General features: G+C 45.0%; 1 protein-coding gene and 1 non-coding gene across 2 annotated transcripts in view; both read right to left on the reverse strand.

Annotated features, from left to right (window-relative positions):
* The window catches only part of GAB3 (GRB2 associated binding protein 3), a 41,539-nt gene extending 17,984 nt beyond the window's left edge, over window positions 1-23,555 (reverse strand). The window contains exons 1-7 of the mRNA XM_043570047.1: window positions 23,174-23,555; window positions 20,558-20,774; window positions 19,418-19,896; window positions 5,584-5,639; window positions 4,914-5,133; window positions 2,678-2,759; window positions 1,419-1,521 (exon numbers count right to left, since the gene is read on the reverse strand). Of these exons, the coding sequence (XP_043425982.1) occupies window positions 1,419-1,521; window positions 2,678-2,759; window positions 4,914-5,133; window positions 5,584-5,639; window positions 19,418-19,896; window positions 20,558-20,774; window positions 23,174-23,555 (1,539 nt within the window). The remainder of the gene's footprint in view (window positions 1-1,418; window positions 1,522-2,677; window positions 2,760-4,913; window positions 5,134-5,583; window positions 5,640-19,417; window positions 19,897-20,557; window positions 20,775-23,173) is intronic.
* LOC122478098 lies at window positions 11,892-11,997 on the reverse strand. Its single transcript, XR_006295858.1, has one exon. It is a non-coding gene; the product is annotated as a U6 spliceosomal RNA (small nuclear RNA).
* Window positions 23,556-23,819: the final 264 nt, after the last annotated feature.

Raw genomic sequence — 23,819 nt, forward strand, 5'->3', positions numbered from 1 at the left:
TCCCTCGGCAGCTGTTCTGGGCTCTTCATTACAGTGTCATACTGCCTAGTAATGCCCAGACAGTCACTAAGTAACGATCATAAACTTAGGCAAGCAAGGGTCGTAAATGAAACACTGTTCTTTGTCATAACCTCAAAGATCAGGGATGAACTGGTGTCTGGAATGGCTCTGCACTTGCTTCCATGAGGTTATAGATTCACTTCCCTTTTCTGTTCTCTGGAGACAGAGCACAGCTGGTCAGTATCCTTTGGAAGAGTGTTTTCTTCTACAAGTTTCCCAAGGGCCATTACTAAGTGTGAAAAACATTGGGAAGACCACAGCAGATTTGTATATGAGTCACTTTCCATCTGCATATGGTTAAGTGAACTTAACAGCACAAGTTTTATCAAATAGAAAGGCAAAATGAAGCATTTAATTACTTCTTCCCTGGAGATTATCGTTCTTAGATTTTTACTTCCTATTAACCTCATGCATAGGAGGGCCGGAACTGTCTTCTCAAAAGTACATATAGTCACGGTGCCCTGAACATTGTTTTTCTAAGATCTCTTTTCACTATTTCACAGGCCTCGCGGAGACCCTCTCTGGCTCACGTGCCTCCTAATAGAAGTAACAACAGAGGGCAAGAGGGAGAGATGAGTGAATGAATGAATGAATGAAAGGACAGAGATGGCAGGTCTCTGTCTACTCAGGTCTACACAAAGACCCTATAATCTGAGTCTCCAGAGACTAAGACACATTCACAGTCCAGGACACTGTACTTCCTCCCAATGGGACTCTGATTCATCTTTCAGAAATATTCAGAGGCAATCGGGGCCAGGCCACGAGGGGTCTGCTAGAAAGGAATACACAGGTGAGTTTCCACAGCTTAGACTCTGAATGTCCAGAGAGGTACAAAGTCATTAGATCAGGGGCGCCTGGGGGGCTCAGTCAGTTGAGTGTCCGACTTCAGCTCATGTCATGATCTCACGGTTTGTGGATTCGAGCCCCGTGTCGGGCTCTGTGCTGACAGCTCAGAGCCTGGAGCCTGCTTCGGATTCTGTGTCTCCCTCTCTCTCTGCCCCTCCCTGGCTTGAGCTCTGTCTCTCTCTCAAAAATAAACAAACATTAAAACATTTTTTAACAAAGTCATTGATATCAAATTGGATATCATAGTCTTGCTGACATTTCCATCTTCCCATTACACATGCCCCAACCCTGGATACCCTTGAAGTACCGTGGCCTCGAAATGGTATGAGGAGCTGACTATCGCAGGGAAGAAAACCAGCCCCAACTGATTTGTTGCCAGTAACCTGGGATTACATTCAAGTGATTGGTTTAAGATTGCATGGGGCTTTCTGAAGTACGTGTTTCCTTTATAATGAACTCGTAAGAATACAGATTGGGGTGAAACATATGAAGAGTGTGAAACAGAGGATTACCATGTGGATGTAGCTTTCTTCCTCTTCTCTGGAAACAGAACTGGCAAAAAATCTTGCAGAATTAATACCATTTCTTTCCGGAGAGAGAAATCTGGTTCGATTGCTAAGAACAAAAATATAGACGAGGTCAAAGCAATGTCTTACAGCTGCTCTGAAAGCCAGCCAGGAACTGACGAGGTCCCCGCGGCGTTTGCAGCCCCGCCCCCCTTCCAGATACAATTTCCTTCTGGCCACAGCAGTCCCTGAAGCAGAAGAGACTGCCCAGGTTCTGTCCCATGCTGGGGCAAATGGCTCCCAACTCTCAAGGGGCACAGGTCACGAGCTTTCTAGAAACAGACCAAGGCATCATATCACTTAGGGGAAAAAAACCACAAAAATAACATGCTCCTTTGTGATTCTCTTGCTTCCCTTCAGAGTAGCCAGCAAAAGTAATGACCTGTGGGCATCCCTCTGATGGAATCAGAACAAGACTGCAAATTAATTTTCACCCTCCTCCCGAGTCAGAAACACAGGCTGTGTCTCTGTGCATCATGACTGGAAAGAGAGCTCACTGCAGAGTTCTGCCTTGCTAAGTGATTGTATCCTGTGGCATTCAGAGTGAACCGGGAACCTCTCGGGCCAGGCTCCAGACTCTGAAAATACAACTTCTAACAGGTGAGATGAGAGAGTGCAGATACATTTTGGGCTTTGTCTGCCAGGTCCATGAACCATCTCTCTCTCTGAGAACTCCCTTCTCCTATTCACAAAGTCGGGCTTCTGGAAGCCACATCGGTTCTGCTGGCCCCTCCCCCTGGGCCACAGGTGATTCCACTCAGGCTGGGGCAGTATAATTCCCTCTCCCCGGAAATGTGAGTTGGGGTCGGAAAAGAGCCGGTCTCTGTTGGTACTAGACTCATAGCGTGTAAGTAAGCTCACAAGGCCTGGTACAGCTCTCCTTGGCCATAAGGCATGTGCCACGCTGACAAGAGCTCTCCAGAGAGAGACAGAAGAGCAAATGCGGAGAGAGAAGCAAACGCGTGAGGGGGAGAGTTCCCTGGGTTCCCAACAGCTAGTTCCTGACTCCAGCATCCTGGGACATTCAGTTATATTCCTTCCTTTGTGATCTACACAATACTTCTGGCTCATGGTAACAACAAACCCCATCCCCCTTTGACTTAAACTAGACCAGGTGGGCCTCAACTACATTTCATCAAAGATGCATCACAAAAATTGGGAGCGCCTGTGCTGGCTGAGGTCCATTTGAGCAATCAAAGATGTACCAAGGCACAGTGCGGGTCCTGGTTAGAGACGTGTGTTCCCGGATGGTGGACAGGTGGCTCAGGTCCAGCGGGGGTGGCCGTGCTGTGAGAGAAGACACAATATCCAGTATGGTAAGTGCTCAGGAGTGAAAGGATGGAATCTAGAGACTAAAATGAAGACATTCCACTTAGCACATCAAATCCAGATTTACTAACGAGCAGTACTGACAATGAGGGGGAATTTTGCGGACCTACCCTTCTCCTTCCTCACTGCTCACATTACAGCTAGAGGTAGCAATGGGGCAATACATTTAGTCAGTGTGCATTTGAGACCTCACTGCACATCAGGCATAGTTCTAGGTGTTGGAGGCACAGTGTGAGCAAAGCAGATGAAAGTCTCTGACCTTATGGGATCCAAACATCTACCTTACACTTGGTGTGTCCAAAATGGAAATTTTACCTTTCTTATTACAGGCAGAGATGATCACCCAGGTTCTATCCCCACCTCCCATCCATTGTCTACCTGATAGTCTTTCTACCTAGAACATTCCTCCCCATCTCTCTGCCTGGTTAGTCACCTTCAGATCTCAGGTCAATGTCCCCTGCTTAAAAAGGCCTTCTTTGGCCTCCAGACATCATGGGCATGCATGTATCCCTCTACCATGGCCTTGACCAGGTTGCTTTGTTTCCTCCACTAGACTGCATGGGTGGAAACTGTTTCAGCCCCCTCCGTATCATCAGAACCCAGGACAGCGACTCCTACTCCTCACTTTCCCAGGAGCCTCTGACCTGGGCAAGCTGCTGAGCTGGAAAGGACATAGGAGTCACAGTCACATAGTCTCTGGTGTGAAGATCTCTCCTGATGGCCATAACTCCCTGGCATCAGCCTCACCGACCAGCCACCTCCTGGCTTCTCTACCTGCCCTCTCCCTGTTGGGCCCCAGGGTCTATCCCTGCAGCCACACCTGTCAGAGCCTGAAGTCTTGGCCCAGGGGTCCACCTGGACACCCACCCACTGGCTCCCGAGCCCTAAGTCCAGACGACATGTTCATGCCTGATCGCCAGGTCCTATGAGCCATGCTGTCCAATATGGTAGCCACCAGTCACATGTGGCTATTTAAATTTATATTTGTTAATATTAAATAAAATTTAAAATTCAGCATGGGGAATATAGTCAATAAAAATTCAGTTCTTCACTTGCGCTGGCCACTTTTCAAGGGTTCAATAGCTACATTTCTGTCATCATAAAATTTCTGTTGGATAGCATTGCTATAGAAAATTAATTAAACGAAACAACATCTACCTCAGAGTTACAGGTCCTTGTGAAATCATTTCTGAGCAGAATGGATTATTTCCTCTGAACCTCATAAGACAGGATTTGCTCTCCTGTGTGGTACTGACTTCGTAATCCTCCTTCTTCCAGCTGCTTTTCACCTGTGCTCCTCCCACCCACTGAGGAACCTGCTTCCTCATCTTCACACTCCCCCCCCCCCCCCACCGCCCAGGGAAGGGGTGAGGCTGGAAGGACCAGGCCTGGGAGGGGGACTTAATGACCAGGTTGGGGCGTGGCTACCTGAAGTGGTAGTATTTCCAAAGAGCAAACAGAGGTGGGAACAGACCAGATTCTGGGAGTTCCTGGGAGTCACCAGACCTACTAGGCTGGTGGCAGTGGGGGAGAATAAAGTAAGCACATTACTTTGACCTGCTTTTCCTTCCCTCTTCTTCTTTTTCCCTCTCTGTCCGTGCTGTTTGCAGCCCAGGGGAGCTGTCTGGGAGTAACACAGAAGCTTCAAGGAGCTCTGTGCCCAGAGGATCCAGACTCCTTGCTCCCGGACACCTCTGTGGATGGGCACACACAGGGTAGTGGGTGATCAGCTGCATACGACCAGGTCTGACATTCACCAATTCGGATGAAAAGTCATTCTTGACTACTTTCCTCGGTCTGGGGTGGCAAAGGCCTTTGTTAGGGAAGCAGACAAAGATGGACCCTCTGGAATGAACTTGGCATTGTAGGCTGCATTTGCAGGGCCACAGTGCCCTAAGTCCCGTGACTCCTTTCCTCAGTCTGGGGCAGCAAGGTCTGCCAGCCCTTCCTGTTCAATCCCAGTCATCGCTCCTCACCCCTACACCTCCCAGGCCTCTGGGACGGCTCCTCCAGTGCCTTCTTCCCAGAGACGGTCAAGAAGGAAACTTCTGCACGTGGCCTCTAGGACCTTTCTCCCCTCCCCTGCACAGCAGGTCTGCTCACGTGGCTTACGTTTCCTCTGAGGCTTGAGATCTCTATTCACTGGGGGAGGCTCCACGTCTGCAGGTAGCTCAGGCAGCGGGCTTGAGATGCTCCCTGGGCTCATAGGGATGTAGTCATCATGGCTGCAGTGGGTTCTAAGAGCAGAGGTGGCCACCTGTGGGCCCATGGGCACGTAGCCATCTTCGGCACTGGCTGAAGCTGTGGGGTACACCGGGGAGAACCCGCATGGCTGCAAGAGAACAGGTGCAGGTCGGGAAGCACGGCCAAGGCCGTGCACAGGGGTTGCAAGTATCCAAGAATAAATTTGAACTTCCTTAAGAAAGTCAGGTAAGCCTCTAACTTGGGCTCTGCCCCTGCTCCCATTGTATGAGGTAGGTGAGGACACTCCTGGATTTGGTGCTAGAAGATAGAGGGTTATGAATTTCCGCAAACACTCTCAGTGTAGTGTGATGCCTTAAGTCCCACACCCCGAGGCAGACAAGTGTCTGAGTATTAGAACTAGAAGGGTCCTTATAGGACACGAAGTGCAATCGTTCTCAGACAAGTTGAAGCCTTAGGGAAGACTGAAAGGGTCCTCAGAGATTCAGTGCTGAGTCTCAAAAGACTTCAAGGGAGCATATATTGGTCAAGCAACTTGTGGTAAAATCGAGGCTTAAAGGAATTCTAGTGCCAAACTTACCAAATTTAAACTAAGCCGCTTGTCTCGGTGTTTTAAGGATTGGCCTTCTACATCAGCTGTAAAAAACAAGCCAGGGTGGTGAGAAATGCAAGGCAGTATCAATTGAAACTAGGGTCCGAGTCCCTGTGCACCTCGGGGCCCTTTGCTCCGCTCTAGAGGGAAGAGGCGTGTGACACGGTTTCTACGCGCAAGGCTCACTATTCAGGGTAGTTGGGCCGTCAGAACACAGTCCCCAACAGGTGGAAATCAGAGCAGATTTCCAAGTTTCTGTATGATGGCTTGAGTGCTGTCTGTGAATTGGGAACAGATATAGCAGAGAGTTAACAAACGCTTGCCTCATAGACCACATGAATCTTCGGCAAGGACAGATGGTAGACACAGAGCTAGGGGTTTGAAGAGAGAAGGTGTAAAAGATCCCTTGTGATGAGCGGGTGGGTGGGAGGAACGGGCGAGCGAGGGCACCGCGGAGCAGCACCGAGGGCACGCCGGAGACCTGTGATCCCGAACTGGTGACCAGGATTTCCTGTAGTGGTGGTCAGCCACCTGGGTACGGGCTTGGAGAAAGAGGAAAGTTTGGATTAATCCAGGATTAGAAACTTGTCAGATGGACGTGACAGTGTGACATAAAAATTTAGAAGAACTGTCGGATGGAAAGAAGACATGTCCAGAATGCAGGGCAATAAGATAAACGGGCCTCGACTCAAATGAGATATGATTTGGGGAATTAGCGGCTCAGAGATGGCAGTCACATCCAGAAGACTGCATGGGTTTATCTGAGTTGTAAGTGTTGAGAGAAGCTTAATTACAAAACTATAAACAATGCCCAGTATGCAAAGAACAGGAAGATGAGTGACCACAGAGTAATGGGAGAAGTCCAATAAGTGCTCTCAGCCAGTGGGGGCCAGGGAAGTGCTGTCTGTTCCAGAGCATGGAGGCATGAAGTCCGGTTGCCTCAGGAAAATAAACTGAAGAGTCCCCGTCATCTTCAAGTGAAAAATAATTCCCAGCTCAGGAAGGTGGAAGGGAGATTAGTGGAATTAAGGTTATGCATCCTATGCAGATCTTTCTCGACTTCCTTTATTGCTTATGTCCTGATAAAGCCACCCTAAATTGAAAAGATCCTAAATCAAAAAGTGTTTACTACACCTAACCTACTGAACATTACAGCTTAGCCTAGCCTGTCTTCGACATGCTCAGAACATGAACAGTCGCCTACAGCTGGGCAAAGTCGGCCAACACAGAAGCCTATTTGCTAATAAAGGGTTGGTTATCCCGTGTAATTTATTGAATACTGTACCGAAAGTGAAAAACTCCACAGCTGTAAGTGTATTGGTTGTTTAGCCTCTTGACTGCTGCTGCCCAGCTGCACAAGAGGATCGTACCACATACCAGCAGCCTGACAAAGATCCAGACTCAAAATTCTAAGTACAGTTTCTACTGAATGCATATTGCTTTCGCACCATCATAAAGTTGAAAAATCCTGAATTGAACCATCATAAGTCAGGGACCATCTGTATACACATATATGTCTACACACACATACGCGCGCAGACACACACACTTCTTTATATGTTCCTTTTTAACACAAATGGTAGCATATCATACTCACTGTTCTGCAACTTGTTTTTTTCACTTAATACCTTGGAGATCAGGGCAGAGAAACACTATAAAGAGTTTCTTCATTCTTTTCATCACTGGCATTGTGTTTCATTCTACAGATGGACCATAATTTGAGTATTCCTCTAATATTAGATATCAGTTTTATTTCCAACACTTTATTTTTATTTTTTTAATTTTTTGATTTGTTTAGAGAGACAGAGTGTGTGTGCATGCGCTAGTGAGGGAGAAGGGCAGGGGGAGAGAGAGACAGAATCTTAAGCAGGCTCCACATGCTGAGCAGCGTGGAGCCTGACATGGGGCCCGATCCCACGACCCTGGAATCATGACCTGAGCAAAAATCAAGAGTCTGATGTTCAACCGACTACACCACCCAGGCACCCCCTAACACTTTGCTTTAAAACAAAGGACAGAAATGGATGACAAAAATAGAAATAGAAATTGCATGCTTGTACTTGGGAAAGAAAGTGAAGGAAAAGATAAAACCAACCTCAGAAATGAAGTCTAAGTTACAAGATTCCCAGGGAAGAAGAGATTCAACTGAAAATTTATTATGTGCCATTAAAGAAATGCCAGAAAACAACTGACAGACTAAAAAGGAAAGAAAGAGAATCACAGAAAAAAATGGCTGAACTAGAAGACAAGCCAAGAAGATGCAGTGTACACATTTATTATTAGATTCCTTGAAGAAGGAAAACAAAACAGTGGTATAGTGCCAAAATTAAAAATTATAATCCAAGAACAAGTCCACAAATACAGTAACACCTGAAGCTACATGCTGAAAGGGCCCGCCAAGTACCTGGTCAATTCTACCCAAAATGGTAAATTCTATTACAACAGCTATATTGATAAAATGACAGAATGAAAACAAATCAAATAACCAGTTCAAACCTGGAAAAAGTACAACAGAGAAAACCAAAAGAATTTACAAAATAGGAATAAAAGCAGAAAATAATAGAGTGCAGAAAGAGAGTAGACAATTTTAAAGAATCAAAATCTTTGGGATGCCCGGCCAGCTTGGTCGGTGGAGTGGTGAATTTTGATCTCAGGGTTGTGAGTTCGACCCCATGCTGGGTGCAGAGAGTACTTAAAATATTTTTTAAAAATTCAAAATCTTTGTTTTCTGGGGAAAAAAGTTACCAAAAGGCAACCGACTAGCCAATGTAATCAATAAAGGAGCAGTGCCTAAGTGTACAGAATAAGAACTAAAAAGGAGGAAATTATCGTTGAAGCAGAGGAAATTAAAAGAAACACAAGAGACAATTCTGCACCAATTTCTACACATTTTAAAATCTAAATGAACTGGATAATTTCCTAGAAAAATAAAATATACCATAAGTGACCCAAATAGGAATAGAAATATTACACGTATAAATCACCATAGAATAAAAGAGAAAATGACCATGGAGCTACCTCCCAAAAGGACCAGGACTCCATGATTTCCACAGAGAATTTTACCAAACTTTCAAAGACCAATGCTACACAAATTGTTCTGAAGCATACAAAAATAAAAACATATTTCTAATTCTTTTTAGGGGGCAAGTATAACTTTGGTAGCTCGACCTGATAAAGATGAAGCAAATCAGAAAATTACAGGTCAATATCACTTGTGATTATCAATGCAAAAATCCTAAAGTATTAACAATCAGAGGAAGGTAGGACTGTTAAATTGTTTGAGGGAAGAGCTCAGCAAAGCCATTCCCCAAAAAGCAATGATAAAACTGTACAAACTTATTTAAAAAAAAAACCCACAACAACAACTATTTTGAGACTCTTCAAAGTCATCAAAACCACACAACAACTGGAAAGCACTTATTCAAGAAAAACTCCTGGACATCACATAAGAACAGCGTGAGTCTGTGGCATTTTAGCTTGAGGTGTTCCCAAGCCCCTCACTGGCCCAATCAGCAGGTCTTCTACTAGGGCAGGGCGGGCCATGAAGACCACCGGCTTTGCTGCCAAAGGGGACTAACTTGATTTGGATCGAGCATATAAAAAGCCTGTCCCTCTAGGGCACAGGGATCGCAGTGCCAGGAACGGTAAGCAGCGGACAAAGAAGGAGAGCAGCCAGAAATACTGCACGTTGATCTCAGGAACGAGTCCACCAAAGTGCCTCGAAATTCAAGTATGCTAAATACAAACACATCAAGACCAAGACACGTCCCAAACTGCTGAAAATCAAAGGCAAGGGGGACACCTTGAACACAGTGAGAGAAAACCAGCTCTTTATGTACAAGAGAATCACAATGAGATTAACAGCCAACTACTACTCATGGCAAACGGAAGGCCAGAAGGTAGTAGAATTACATATTCAAAATGCTGAAAGAAACAAATCTGTCCAACGAGAATTCTACATGCAGCACAACTGTATTGCAAAAGCGGAGGCAAAATAGAAACATTCCCGGAGAAACAAAGACTCACGGAACAGCCTTATGCAGGCCGAAAGGACGGGACAGCACGTAGTAACACCAACTCTACAAAGAACTAAGGGGTGCGGGTAAAGAGAATCATGTAGGTAAATATAAAAGACGATAGAAGTACAGAATTTTCTCTTTTCTTCTTTTAACGGAGTTAACAGACAGTGGCATGAAACAATAATCATAAAACTTATTTGGGGGCCTATAAAGTAGAAAGATCTAACATACTTGATGATAATAGCCCAGGAGTAGAGAATGGCACTGTACTAGAGTCAGGTAATGACAACAGGTTGGAACTCAAAACCACGGGAAGAAATAAAGAGCAAGAGAAACAACAAACACATGAGTTTATATAAGAGATTCTGTAAATAAACTTTTTCTGTGTGTATGGGTACGTGCATATATATATTTTCCCAAACCATCTGAAGGGAAGTTGCGGTAATCAGGAACCTTCACTTCAAAATATTTCAGTGTGTATCTCCTAAGAAAAATAACATTCTTGGGCCGCCTGGGTGGCTCAGTCGGTTTTTGGCTCAGGTCATGATCTCATGGTTTGTGAGATCCAGCTGCGTCGGGCTCTGTGCTGACAGCTCAGAGCCCGGAGCCTGCTTTGGAATCTGTGTCTCCATCTGTCTCTGCCCCTTCCCTGCTCGTGCTCGCTCTCTCTCTGTCTCTCAAAAATAAATAAACATTAATCTTTTGTATAACCACAGTGCTCCAGCAAATTTGGTATTGATATAATACTATTATGTAATAAAAGCAGGGAACTATCTGATTCTTTTTGACAAAAACGAACCATTCCATTGAATGGATGTAAAATAATTTATTTAACCATGTCTCTGTTAAAGGACATTAAGGTTAATTCCAATCTTTCACAAATAATTTTCACTCACCAACCATGCACATATGTCCTTTTTACACGTGTAAGCATTTCTGTAACCAAAATTGCCCTTCACAGGAGGGCACCATCTACCAAAACAACAGATACTATATAGTCCCTATTCAAACACTGCTGCTGTCCCAATACTGTCCTTAAGAGCAACTATTGGCAGGGTGCCTGGGTAGCTCAGTAGGTTAAGCTTTCGACTTCAGCATAGGCCACGATCTCATTGTTTGTGAGTTCGAGCCCCGTGTCAGGCTCCGTGCTGACAACTCAGAGCTTGGAGCCTGCTTTGGATTCTGTGTCCCCCTCTCTCTCTGCCCCTCCCCTGCTCACACTGTCTCTCTCTGTCTCTCAAAAATAAATAAACATTTAAAAAATTTTTTTTAAAAAGAGCAACTATTGGCTATTGGCTAAATTCCTAGAAGTGGAATTGCTGGGTCATAAGCTATAGTGTTTGTACTAACGTAAAAAAAAAAAAAAATCACCAAGCTATACTTTTTAATTTAAAAAAAATTTTTAAAGGTTTTATTTTAATCACCCGATGCTTATCACAAGTGCACTCCTTAATCCCCATCACTTATTTCCCCCATCCCCACTTTCCTGTCCTCTGTCACCATCAGTGTGTTCTCTAGAGTTAACAGCCTGTTTCTTGGTATGCCTCTCTCCCTTTTTCCCCCTTTGCTCGTTTTTTTTTTCTTTCTTAAATTCTACATATGATTTGATCATAGATGAAATTTGTCTTTCTCAGGTATTTGTCTTTCTCAGACTGACTTATTTTGCTTAGCATAATACTCTGGCTGTATGCACGTCATTGCAAATGGCAAGACTTCATTACTTTTATGGCTGAGTGATATCCAAGATACATTTGTAAGAGGAAAATCAATGGATAGAATAGAGTGTAAGAATGCTACTGTGTCCATCAAAAAATTGGGGCGCCTGGGTGGCGCAGTCGGTTGGGCGTCCGACTTCAGCCAGGTCACGATCTCGCGGTCCGTGAGTTCGAGCCCCGCGTCAGGCTCTGGGCTGATGGCTCGGAGCCTGGAGCCTGTTTCCGATTCTGTGTCTCCCTCTCTCTCTGCCCCTCCCCCGTTCATGCTCTGTCTCTGTCCCCCAAAAAATAAATAAACGTTGAAAAAAAAATTTTTTAAAATAGATTATATATGCATGTTTTCTTGAATATCCAGAAAATTCTCTGAAAGGATACAGGTGATAGGAAAATAGTAAACAAGACAACGGCACAAAGGAGATTTTTCATTGCATACCTTTTTTTGTTTGTTTTGGAGGAGGAGGAGGAAGAATTGGGGGTAGGGTTTGAAACCAGAAACACCCTCAATTAGCTAAGTCACTTGTCAGACCCTATTTCTCCACCCATAAACATTAGAAAAGGAAAGCGAAATATGGAATACTTCATGAATGTGCATATCACCCTTGCACAGGGCCGGGCTGATCTTCTCTACATCATTCCAATTTGAGGGTATGTGCTGCCGAGGTAAGCACTGTCTACCTTCTTATAATAAAGACTGTGAAATACAAATATTCCTTTAGAAATTAAATAAATGAAATTTGAACTCAAAATATGATTCACACAGCAGGTTAGGCACAATTGAAGAGAGACTTCAAAAAGAAATTCTGAAAGAAATTACTAGAATTCAGTACAAAGAGATGAAAAATATCCAAGAGAATTCAAGAAACACGCAAGACAGACGGGAAATCTAAAATACATACACTTGGGGCCCCAGAAGAAAAACAGGGACAACGGAGAGGCAATACTTGAAGATACAGTAACTGTAAGTCAATAAGCCACAAAAAGAATGAAAATAATCCCAGAATGAACTTATAAGATGCTAAAAGCAATAATAAACTCGAAAAATATTTAATGTAAGTGAAGCTTTAAGAAAATTATGGTACAAAAAAAAAAGAAAATTACGGTATAAAAATACTATCAATAATGTTTACCTGATGGGATTTAGAAAATCAAGAGGGAAGTAAAATACATATGGTATTAGCATTTAAAGTGGGGAGAGGTAATTAGGTCGAAAACATTCTAACGTCTTTGCATTACTTTGGGAGAAGCGCACAGATACTGACGAGGTTAAGGAGGTGACATGGAGAAAGGACTCACTAAAAGAACAGGAATGTGCCACACAACTTCCAAAGGAGTAGAGGTTAGACCTGAAGAGATGTAGCAAACCCAACTCAGAAGAAAGCAGGGGATGAAATTACAAATAAGAAATTTTGTACAAACAGGAAAAAACAGAAACCACAAAATAAAACGGTAAAAACAAATCTAATTAGTGTAAATGGGTTAACCTTTCTATTAAAAGAGAAAGGCTATCGAAACAGATGAAAAATTTAAAAGAACGATACAGGATTGAGCCCTGCATTGGCTCCATGCTGAGCGTGGAGCCTGCTTGGGATTCTCTCCCTCCTTCTCTCTCTGCCACTCCCTCGCTCGTGCTCTAAAAAAAATAACAATACAAAAAAAGCTATATGCTTTTTATAAGAAACACACCTAGGGACGCCTGGGTGGCTCAGTCACTTAAGCATCTGACTCTTGATTTCGGCTCAGGTCATCTTGTGCGTGTGCTCTCTCTCTCTCTCTCAAATAAATTAAAAACAAAAGAAACACCTCTAAAATTTGGTCATGGAAAATATGAAAACCAAAGAATGAGAAAATGTGTACCATGCAAATACTGAGCAAAAGAATGCCGATTAATATTTTAGTATTTAGTACTTAAGATAGGCATAGCTACATTAATATCACATAAGGCAGACTTTAAGACAAAAACATTACTACAGAGTCATGACAAATTGATAAAAGTTTCAGTTCACTAGAAAAAATATACAAATTCTAAGAGATATGTAACTAATAGCATAGCTTTAAATTATATACAGAAAACTCTGACAGAATGATAAGGGAGAAAGAGACACTCTTCAGTCATAGGGATAGATTTTAGCATACCTCGCTCGGTACCTGCTACAAGGGAACAGAATCAGTGCCAACAGAGGAGGAATAGATGACATGACCACTAAAGAACTTGACCTGAGCATGTGTCCTTGTCAGGTATATTCAGAACATTCACAGAAATACCTATGTATTGAGCCACAGAAGAAATCTCAAATTCCTAAGGATTGAACTCATGCAAAGTATGTTCTCTAATTAAAATGTAATAAGCTACAGGGGAGCCTGGGCGGCTCAGTTGGTTGAGGCTCTGACTTCAGCTCAGGTCATGATCTCTCGGTCAGTGAGTTCAAGCCCCACATGGGGCTCTGTGCTGACAGCTAAGAGCCCGGAGCCTGCTTTGGATTCTGTGTCTCCCTCTCTCTGCCCCTCCCCTGCTCATGCTATGTTCTCTTTCTCAAAAACGAATAAATGTTAAAAAAAATTAAATGTAATCAACTAGAAAAACAACTAGAAAATCCTCAGGTTTGGAAATTAAGAAATGCAGTTGTACATAATGCATAGGGCAAAGAAGAAGCCACAATGAAAACCAGAAAAAATTTTGAACTGAATTAAAATGAAAATATGACCCTCAAAACTTATGGGATGTGGCTAAGACAATGTTTATAGAAACTTTGTAGCCTTAAACACGTATATTTGACAAGAAAGAAAGAAATTCAATGAGCCACCCATCCACGAAAGGAACTTAGAAAAATATGCAAATTACCTCCAAGGAAGTACCACAAGGGTCAGGAAACTTTTTCTGGAAAGAGCCAAATAGTATTTTTTTCCCACAACCCCTTAAGAGTTAAAAAAAAAAAAAATTCTTAGTTGGTGGGCTGAAACAAAACAAAACAAAACAACAACAACAACAACAATAACAAAAAACAGGCTGTTGGTCAGATTTGGCCCATAGGCCACAGTTTGGTGGCCCAAGAAGGAAGGAAATAATGAAGATATGAGCAAAAATTAATGCAACAGAAAACAAATATACAACTGGAAAAAAATCAACAAAGCCAAATTCTGTACTCCGGGAAGAAAACAAAGCCAAAACAAAACAGAGGCACCTGGCTGGCTCAGTGAGTGGAGCATGCAACTCTTGATCTTGGGGTTGTGAGTTCAAGCCCCGTGTTGGGTGTAGAGCCTACTTAAAACAAAACAAAATAAGAATAACTAGTATCAGTGATAAACTGCCAGTAAGACTGATTAAGAAATACAGATGAAGGCCCACATTATCGATATCAGGATTGAAAAGAAGCTATTATAATAGATCCTACAGATAGCAAGAGGCTATTATAATCAATTTTATGATAATAAATCTGAAAAGGCAGGAGAAATAGACTGCTTGAAAAATACATAAAATCTGAAATAGTTTATTAAAGACAAAAGAAGGAAATTGAATCTTTAATTTAAACATCTTTCCACAAAGCAAACCCCATGTCCCAATGGTTTTTCTAGTAAATTCTACTAATCAACTAAGGTAGAATACCAACCATACACAAATTTTTCCAAAGAATAAAAAGGAGGAAAACTTCTTAGTTTGTTCTACGAAGTCTGCATAGCCTTTTTTTTTAAACCAAAACCTGACACATTTATCACAAAAAAAGAAAATTATAGGACAACCTCCCTCAGATAAAAAAACATGTTCAAAACAAAATATGAGCAAACAAATCTAGTAATTTATTAAAAGGGCACCCTTTATGATGAAGTTGAGTTTATTTCAGAAATGCAGGTGGGGGGCCCCTGGGCGGCTCAGTCAGTTGAGCATCCGACTTCAGCTCAGGTCATGATCTCACAGTTTGTGGGTTCGAGCCCCGCATCGGGCTCTGTGCTGACAGCTCAGAGCCTGGAGTCTGCTTCGGATTCTGTGTCTCCCTCTCTCTGCCCCTCCCCGTTCTTACTTTGTCTCACTCTGCCTCTCAAAAATAAATAAATGTAAAAAAAAATTTAATTAAAAAAAAGGAATGCGAAGTAGGTATGGCATTCAAAAATCAACCAATAAGGGGCACCTGGGGGCTCAGTTGGTTAAGTGTCCAACTCTTGATTTCGGCTCAGGACATGATCTCATGGTTTCTGACTTTGAGCCCTGTGTTGGGCTCTGTGCTGGCAGTGCAGAGCCTGCTTGGGATTCTCTCTCTCCCTCTCTCTCTGCCTCTCCCACACTCTTGCTCTCTCAAAATAAATGAATAAACTTAAAAAAACCAATAAACTTCCTCACATCTTAAGAGAATAAAAGAGAAAAATCGTATGATCATAAAATGTTTCAACAAATTCAATATCCATTTATGATTTACAAAATATAACACTTGGGGTGCCTGGGTGGCTCAGTCGGTTAAGCATTCAACTCTTGGTTTAGGCTCAGGTAATGGTCTCATTGTTCTTGGGTTCAAGCCCTGCATCGGGCTCTGCGCTGACAGAGCACAGCCTGCTTGGGATTCTCTCTCTCCTTCTCTCTCTGCCCCTCCCCAGTTCTTTCTCACACACAAAGTAAATAAACTTTAAAAATAAATAATAAAAAATAACAAAAATAACAAAATAACTTAGCAAAGTAAGGTTATCAGAGAATGTCTTTAATCTAATGAACGGTATGAATGGTATCTACAGAAATCTGCACGCCACATTATAAATGTGAAACGCTGGACACATTCCATCTGAGACCAGGAATAAGACAAGGATCCCTGTTACCGCCCCTCCTATTCAACAATGTCTTGGACTCCCTAGCCGAAGCAGCGACAGAAGAAAAAGTAAATGGAAGATAGGTGTTATGAAAGATGAAATGAAGGAGCACCTGGCTGGCTCAGTCGGTAGAGCGTGCGACGCTTGACCTCGGGGTTATAAGTTTGAGCCCCACATTGGGTGTACAGATTACTTAAAAATAAAATCTTAAAAAAAAAAAAGATGAAATGGGGGCGCTGGGGTGGCTCAGCTGCTTAAGTGACTGACTTCAGCTCAGGTCATGTTTAGGAAAGCTAGATAACAGGGGCGCCTGGGGGCTCAGTCAGTTAAGGGTCTGACTCTTGATCTCGGCTCAGGTCATGATCTCATGGTTTGAGAGATTGAGCCCCATCAGTGCAGAGCCTGCTTGGGATTCTCTCTCTCTCTCTGCCCCTCCCCTGCTTGTGCACACACACCTGTTCTTTGTCTCTCTCTCAAAATAAATAGGTAAGTATTTTTAAATTTTTTTTCAACGTTTATTTATTTTTTTGGGACAGAGAGAGACAGAGCATGAATGCGGGAGGGGCAGAGAGAGAGGGAGACACAGAATCGGAAACAGGCTCCAGGCTCTGAGCCATCAGCCCAGAGCCTGACGCGGGGCTCGAACTCACGGACCGCGAGATCGTGACCTGCTTAAAGTCGGACGCTTAACCGACTGCGCCACCCAGGCACCCCAATAGGTAAGTATTTTTAAAAAAGAAAAGCTAGGGGCGCCTGGGTGGCTCAGTCAGTTAAGCTCTGACTCGATTTAGGCTCAGGTCATGATCTCGCAGTTCATGAATTCAAGCTCCACATCAGGTTCCATGCTGACAGTGCAGAGCCTGCTTGGGATCTTGTCTCTCTCTCTCTCTCTCTCTCTAAATAAGAAATACATGGGAACACATTAATAAGAGATACCCAAGGCTTCCCTAAAATGTATCAATCAAATTATAGACAGAAATCAAATAAGACTTATATAAACCTATATAAATAGAAGGATATTTCCTCTTCATGAATTGAAAACCTCAACATTGTATAGGTGCCAAATCTTCACAAACTGGTCTTTAGATACGATGCAGTCCTCCTCAAATCCTCAATATATTTGTGTATGTATGCTTGGAACGCGATCAACTGACTCTAAGCTTGGCCTAGAATAGGCATGGCACTCTTTAAGAACAGGTAGGAAGACTTCAATACAGAAATGTCAATAACGAAGGGAGCGTGACACTGGTGCAGACTGGACCACAGGGCCCAATGGGAGAGAAAGCAGAACTGAGCTGCAACCCCACCCCCCAACACGCAGCATTTCATTTGTGACAGAGGGGGCACTGGAAAGTGTGGGGAATTCAAGGGCCTTTCCAATCAATGGCACTGGGTCATTGGATAGACATCCACGTGAACAGTAATGAACCTTGCCACACACGACCTTGGATTCCAGGCAGGCCTCAATGGGGAAGGCAGAACAATTGATCTGACGTATTCCCTCTGCTTTATCGGATCCATTTTGTTTCTAACCATCACTGTTGTTTTGGTCTTTATTTCATGGTCAAAACCTCTATATTAATGAGTTTTAGCTTTTTGTTGGCCTTCATGTAAAAAATACAACCTAGGGGCGCCTGGGTGGCTCAGTCGGTTGAGCGTCCGACTTCGCTCAGGTCAGGATCTCACGGTCCGTGAGTTCGAGCCCCGCATCGGGCTCTGTGCCGACAGCTCAGAGCCTGGAGCCTGCTTCAGATTCTGTGTCTCCCTCTCTCTCTGGCCCTCCCCCCATTCATGCTCTGTCTCTCTCTGTCTCAAAAATAAATAAATGTTAAAAAAAAATTAAAAAAAAAATACAACCTAATTGTTTTATGTGTTGAAATTTTAAATTATTTCAATATTTTTGTTCTTCAATGTGAGTTTTTTTAAAGATTTTATTTTTAAGTAATCTCTATACCCAACTTGGGGCTCTAACTCACAACCCCGAGATCAAGAGTCACACGCTCCACTGACTGAACCAGCCAGGCACCCCTTCAATTTGAGACTTTTGATTCATTTTCATATCCTATCATTCTACTGGTCTGGTCACTTCACTTTCCACAATCTGCTTACGTAGTCTTTCAGCTTTCCCTTTCTGCCCACCATTCACACATTAGCTCATTAAGACCCTTTGTGTACCCCGGGGCGCCTGGGTGGCTCAGTCAGTTAAGGGTCTGACTTCGGCTCAGGTCATGGTCTCACGGTTCGTGAGTTCGAGCCCCGCGTTGGGCTGTGGGCTGACAACTCAGAGCCTGGAGCCTGCTTTGGATTCTGTGTCTCCCTCTCTCTGCCCTCCCCTGCTCACACTCTGTCTCTCTCTGTTTCTCAAAAAAATGAATAAACGTTTAAAAAAATGTAAAGAAAGACCCTTTGTGTACTCGGCATGTCCTCATATCGTTGAGGTTGTCCAAAAGGAGTAACATGTAAAGGTCACATCACTAGGGACACTAGGGGAGGTCTTTGCCAGAGTGACTTAGCTCCTCAGTCAGAATGAGAAATTTCTACAATTTTAAATGAGTTTGTATTCCTGAAATTTGCATAATTCCTTTAAGATAGGACCTCATTGGTAGCAGTGTGGGAGTGATTATTTTGATTATATTTGGTTGGAAAAGTGGCGAGAGATGAAGGGGGAGGGGGAAGCAAGGCAACTCCATCAGAATAAACAGCTTTACAGGAAAGGGCAAAAGAGGGCTCCAGGAGGGCACGCCAATAAACCAAGCTGATAGGGCTGGGTCGGCATTACCTTGGTGCTGACAGCTTGGTACACAGCTACGTCACTAGCGTCCGGCCGGTGACACTTGGAAAGAACAGGTCAGATGGGGGGATGAATGGGGTTGACAGGATTGTGGGAAAGTCAAAGAGCTGGGGTCTACCCTCTCGGTTCTCACTATGCGTGTGAGGGCCAAAGAACGGAGTCTGGCTGAATTGAGGCAAAAGATCTCAGCTTCTGTATAGAGTGGGACCCTGAGTGACTCCAAACAAACACCAGGAGCTTCGTCTCAGGCGGGAAGCCCGTCACGTGGACAGGGACATGGCTAATGGACAAGGGCTCCCACTTCCTTCGGCAGCCACCAGACCGAAGTGTCTGCCGGCGGCCGGGCTTGAAGGAGAACTGCCAGCATTCGGGCTGTGTGCTTCCACCAATGGCCTGGCCCTACCGGCAGGCGGGAGCGGCTTGAGCAACGGACACTTGCAGTGCCCTCGTGTGGACACAAGGAGTAAAAGGAGGCAGGCTTCACTGTGAGTTTAGCATCCAACACTTACCTTTCCAGGTTCTCATGCTATCTAAACCAGAGAGAGAGATTCTTCTCGCTGCCATAGTGCACTCTGGCTTCTTGATGCCGCCATGCCCACTCCACACGACCTGTTCTTCTTGGTGCCGTTCAGAGAGATGGCTTGGCTTAGGGGGGCGGGGCGGTGGCACGTTGGACACAATGTCTGGTTCTTTTACCACACAGGGCAAGGAACCTTGGTTTTTATCTACCTGAACGGTGGGATTTAAGGAAGTTTCCAGCAATGCTGAAGAGAAGTGGTCCTTGGCTGGCCCATTGATATCTCTACTCCATATCAGGGCAGCCTGAGGCTTCGTGGAAGGCACCTTCTGAGATCCATTCCCATGGCGTGAGGGGTGGACCAAGTTACTGGGGGGCGCGGGCTGCAGGCAGTCAACAAAAACGTCATCAAATGAACTCTGTTCCAACGAGCGGTCTGAGTTTGACCAGCTATCACATCTGGTGGGTAGACTGAGGGAAGAAAAGCATATAAATTTGACTGAAATGAAGCAAGTCCCTGGCAGAAATCAGAAAAAGAAAGCCAGGGCGCCTGAGTGGCTCGGTGGGTTGAGCCTCTGACTCTTGATTTCGGCTCAAGTCATGATCTCGCAGGTTGTGGGTTCGAACCCCACGTCGGGCTCTGCACTGATAGAGTGGAGCCTGGTTGGGATTCTGTCTCTCTCTTTCTCCGCCCCTCCCACTCTCTCTCGCTCTCTCTCTCAAAACAAACAAATAAACTAAAAAAAAAAAAAAGCCATCTACCCATAGATAAAACCCACGCTGGCCTCTCTCCCATGCCTCTCTCCCTCTGCAACCCTCACCAGGCCTTGGATGCAGGAAAAAACGGTTTGTTGGTTTTCGCCATCATCTCAGTGTGGGATACGTAGGAAAATGCGAGGTTGGAAACTTTGTGGGAAAGCCACAGTGCTGGAATGCAGGACTCATCCCTCACCGTGGCTCCCGTGTCCCTACACCCTGGCTGCAGCAGGAAGAGGCGAGGGGAGACATGCCCGCTAGAAGGCGCTGCTGTGTCCTGAGCGGTCGGGCACACGGAGACTGTGTGCGTGACAGAGCCCGCCAGAGAAGGCGGCGGACCTTCCACAAACGTGCAGAGACGCGCACACGAGCATACCTGGTGTGACGTGGTCTTCCGGTCTCACAGTCGGACAGAATCAGATAATCAGGAAGGGAGAGAGACTCGGACTCACTCCTGCTTTCCTCAGTGGCACCGGTGTTGGTGCTCAGGTTGTCACTCGGCAAGGAGGAGCTGACGGTGTGGGCCGCGGGCAGGAAGCTGGCAGGGGCTGGCTGCAAGGATGGGGGCATGCGCGAGAAGCTGTCCACAGAATCTGCCGGAGAAATCATTTCCTGGGTTAACGTTTGAGAATGGCTTTAGCACTCACTCACAACTCCTGCGACAGCCAAATAGAAGATTCGAATCACAGCTGGTGTTTGTACTGATGGAGGAGACCATTTCCCCGAGCTATAAACAATGTCTGGGGAAGAAGGCCAATGTTCTAAGAAAGAAGTGTTGAATCAATTAAGAGTAAAAAAAGCCAAGCATTCTTGGCCTAAAAATCTGCGGTAACAGAGTCCACTCACAGCTTCTTTATAGCTCGCAGCGTAGACCTGCGTTACTATTTATGCACTCCACAAATACGTATACGTGCACGTACATTTATGCATAATAAATATGCATGTACTTACATATATGCGCACGTGCATATATGTATGTGTGCATATAGATATACATGTCTATGTCCACAGAGAATATCTACTATTGCACCTACTATGTGCCCAGAACTGTTCTAACTCTGCCGAGACAAAGACCCTGCCCTCACTGGAATCTACAGTCCATTAGAGGAGACAGACAAATAAAACATAAATAAATAATACCGTCAACGATGTGTAAGGAAGAGAAAAGAAAGAAATAGAGTGTGATGGCTGGTAAAGCCAGCATTTCTCAAGAAGCGCGACATTCAGAAACTTCCAGTGAAAAGGCTGCTTTTACTTCCCCTTTGAACCAAGTTGGCAGACGTTCTGGATTCCTGAGTCAGAGTGGCCCAGAACTGCCTGAGTTCAAGTCCAGGCTCTACTATCTAGCTGTTGAGACTTTGGTTAAGTTACCTGCTGGCTGCAAGTTTCCTTCTTTGCAAAGTGGAGATGCTAATAGTACACATGCCACAAAATCGGTCTGGGGATAAGATGAGTTAATACACAAAAGCATGTAACAGAGTTCCTGGCCAGAGTACTCACGATGTGTTGACTACCTATGGTTGTCGCATGTGGAGCCAAACACTTTATGCGAGAAGCCACAAGAAAGCCCTTCGGGCATGGTTCTCTGATGGAGAGGACTCTGCTCTTACGACCTTCTAAAAACTAAGGCGGGGGGCTACAGGGAACGATAAAGGTCATAGGGGGTGGTTTCTGGCTTCCTCCAACTTCATACCAGAACCTTCCATCTTCTGCCCAGTGCCTGACTCGTTCCTGTTCGTCTTTGGATACTAGGACACGTGTTACCTATCTGTTTTCGGGTAACTCCTGGATGAGGAAAGACACGGAAGAGACGTGTAATGTGGCACATGAATACGGATCTGGCTTGGGCTGAAGGTAGGGACGAGGGCGGCGAAGAGTGAGTGGCGAGCCAGGCAGAGTTGGTCAGGGAGGCTCTGCTTGTGTGCTCACTGTTGGACGCCAGCCAGGAAGGATTCGCTGAATCTTTGCAAGTAAGCTTGCCATCACTTCATTTCCTTTGGTTTGAGTGCTCTCGAGGCTCAGTAATGCAACCGAATGGCTAGCTGCACTTACTAAGCTTCCCAGGTTCCTGAAGAGAACAGGACTTTGTCCTCAGGAAGCACACCCTTCTGTGCCATCCAAGAGAGCCGGACGGGCTCTCCACCGCCACCTAGCCGTGTGAGGCATGTTTCAGCGGCAGGTGATAAGCACACAGTAATGCTGTCAGCTGTGGAATCTAGGACTGAGGTTTTGTCTACCAGACTAACGTGCTAGAAGAAGTCAGATTCAAGGTCGCACAGGTTGAGGATCAGGGCGTGGTGCAATGATGCCAGGGGCTCAACAGCAAAGTCCGTGAAGGTGAGTGGATTGTAACCCTAGATGCAGTACAGCCGGTATATTACATAGAAAGGACACTACGTGTGCATGCATCTGTATGAGAGCGAGAGAGTGAGCGACAGAGAGAGCGAACAGGAGAAAGAACCCAGACGTAGCCCAGAGCAATGTCAGAGCTAACTTGCCCTGAGCTGACCTTGAGACAATTGGAGACAGGACAAATTCTTCCCTGCCTATGAGTTCCATTCTAGCATCCAGTGCAGAACAACCCACTAGACAACAGAAAAGCTAGACTTCCATGAATGTTGGAAAAACAGTGGTATTTAATATTTCTGGGAAATCAGCAGCCGCAACAGCATGGGGAAACTCAGAGCCCTACGGGACATCCTCACCCACATTCTACTTTTACTGCAAAAGCTACGGAGTGGCTTCAAGGCCACCAAAGTCACTTGTCATGCTCAGTGTGTGCACAATGGGGCCTGAAACCTAGAACCAGGTGAAAGGAAGCAGCTTCTAGAACCGTACTTTGTGGGAACAATTCTGATATCAAGGAGCCCGTCCGAATACCCTTGAGGAGGTGGGCTTGGCATCGTGATGTGTTTTCCCGCAGAAGTGCTCCAGGGTGCATCACATGCCCCAGGCCGCCCCCAGCTCACGGGAACCCCGGCCCTGCTCTCACCCGCACCATCCTCCAGTTGGCCGAAGTTGCAGACCTGACTGATGCTGTACACCCACACCAGCATTTCTACTTCGGTCTTAGCCACCAGATAGAATGTACGCAAAGCGGTCTTGACAATGAACACGAAGTTATTCTGAAATTCCTTCCGGACGAAGCCGGGGCCCACGTGCTTGCACACTGCACACTCGCTGAGGTCGATCACACGGATGGGCTTGCTCGAGTGCTTGGTCCTGTAGTACTCCAAGACGTCCGGGCTGCCGCTCATGCGGCCCCGCCGGAGGACGAACCAGCGCTTGCGCCAGGCCTGCAGGGAGGCAATTCGATAAGAAGTTACCGGACCCGCGGCATGGGCTTCTCCAGCTCTGCCGAGAACCTGTTTCATGACAAGGACAGCAGAGAAACAGATCGACCACCCTAACAGTGAAATGCAATGTCCACCCAGCTTTGCATTAAATAGCTAGTACACCATGTACAAGCCCCTTTATTCAATGATTTTAAGGATGGCTCGTCACTGGGGACTGCAGCAATGGCATTCGTGCCCACGGGTCAGAGGACCAGATCTATACAATCATCCCAACTGATGCAGCTGAGGAGTGTCACATCAACGCACATGTGTTCATGCTTACAAAAAAAAAAAAAAACAACT

This window comes from Prionailurus bengalensis, chromosome X (genome assembly GCF_016509475.1).
Source record: "Prionailurus bengalensis isolate Pbe53 chromosome X, Fcat_Pben_1.1_paternal_pri, whole genome shotgun sequence".
In the NCBI taxonomy this organism is placed as follows: Eukaryota; Metazoa; Chordata; class Mammalia; order Carnivora; family Felidae; genus Prionailurus; species Prionailurus bengalensis.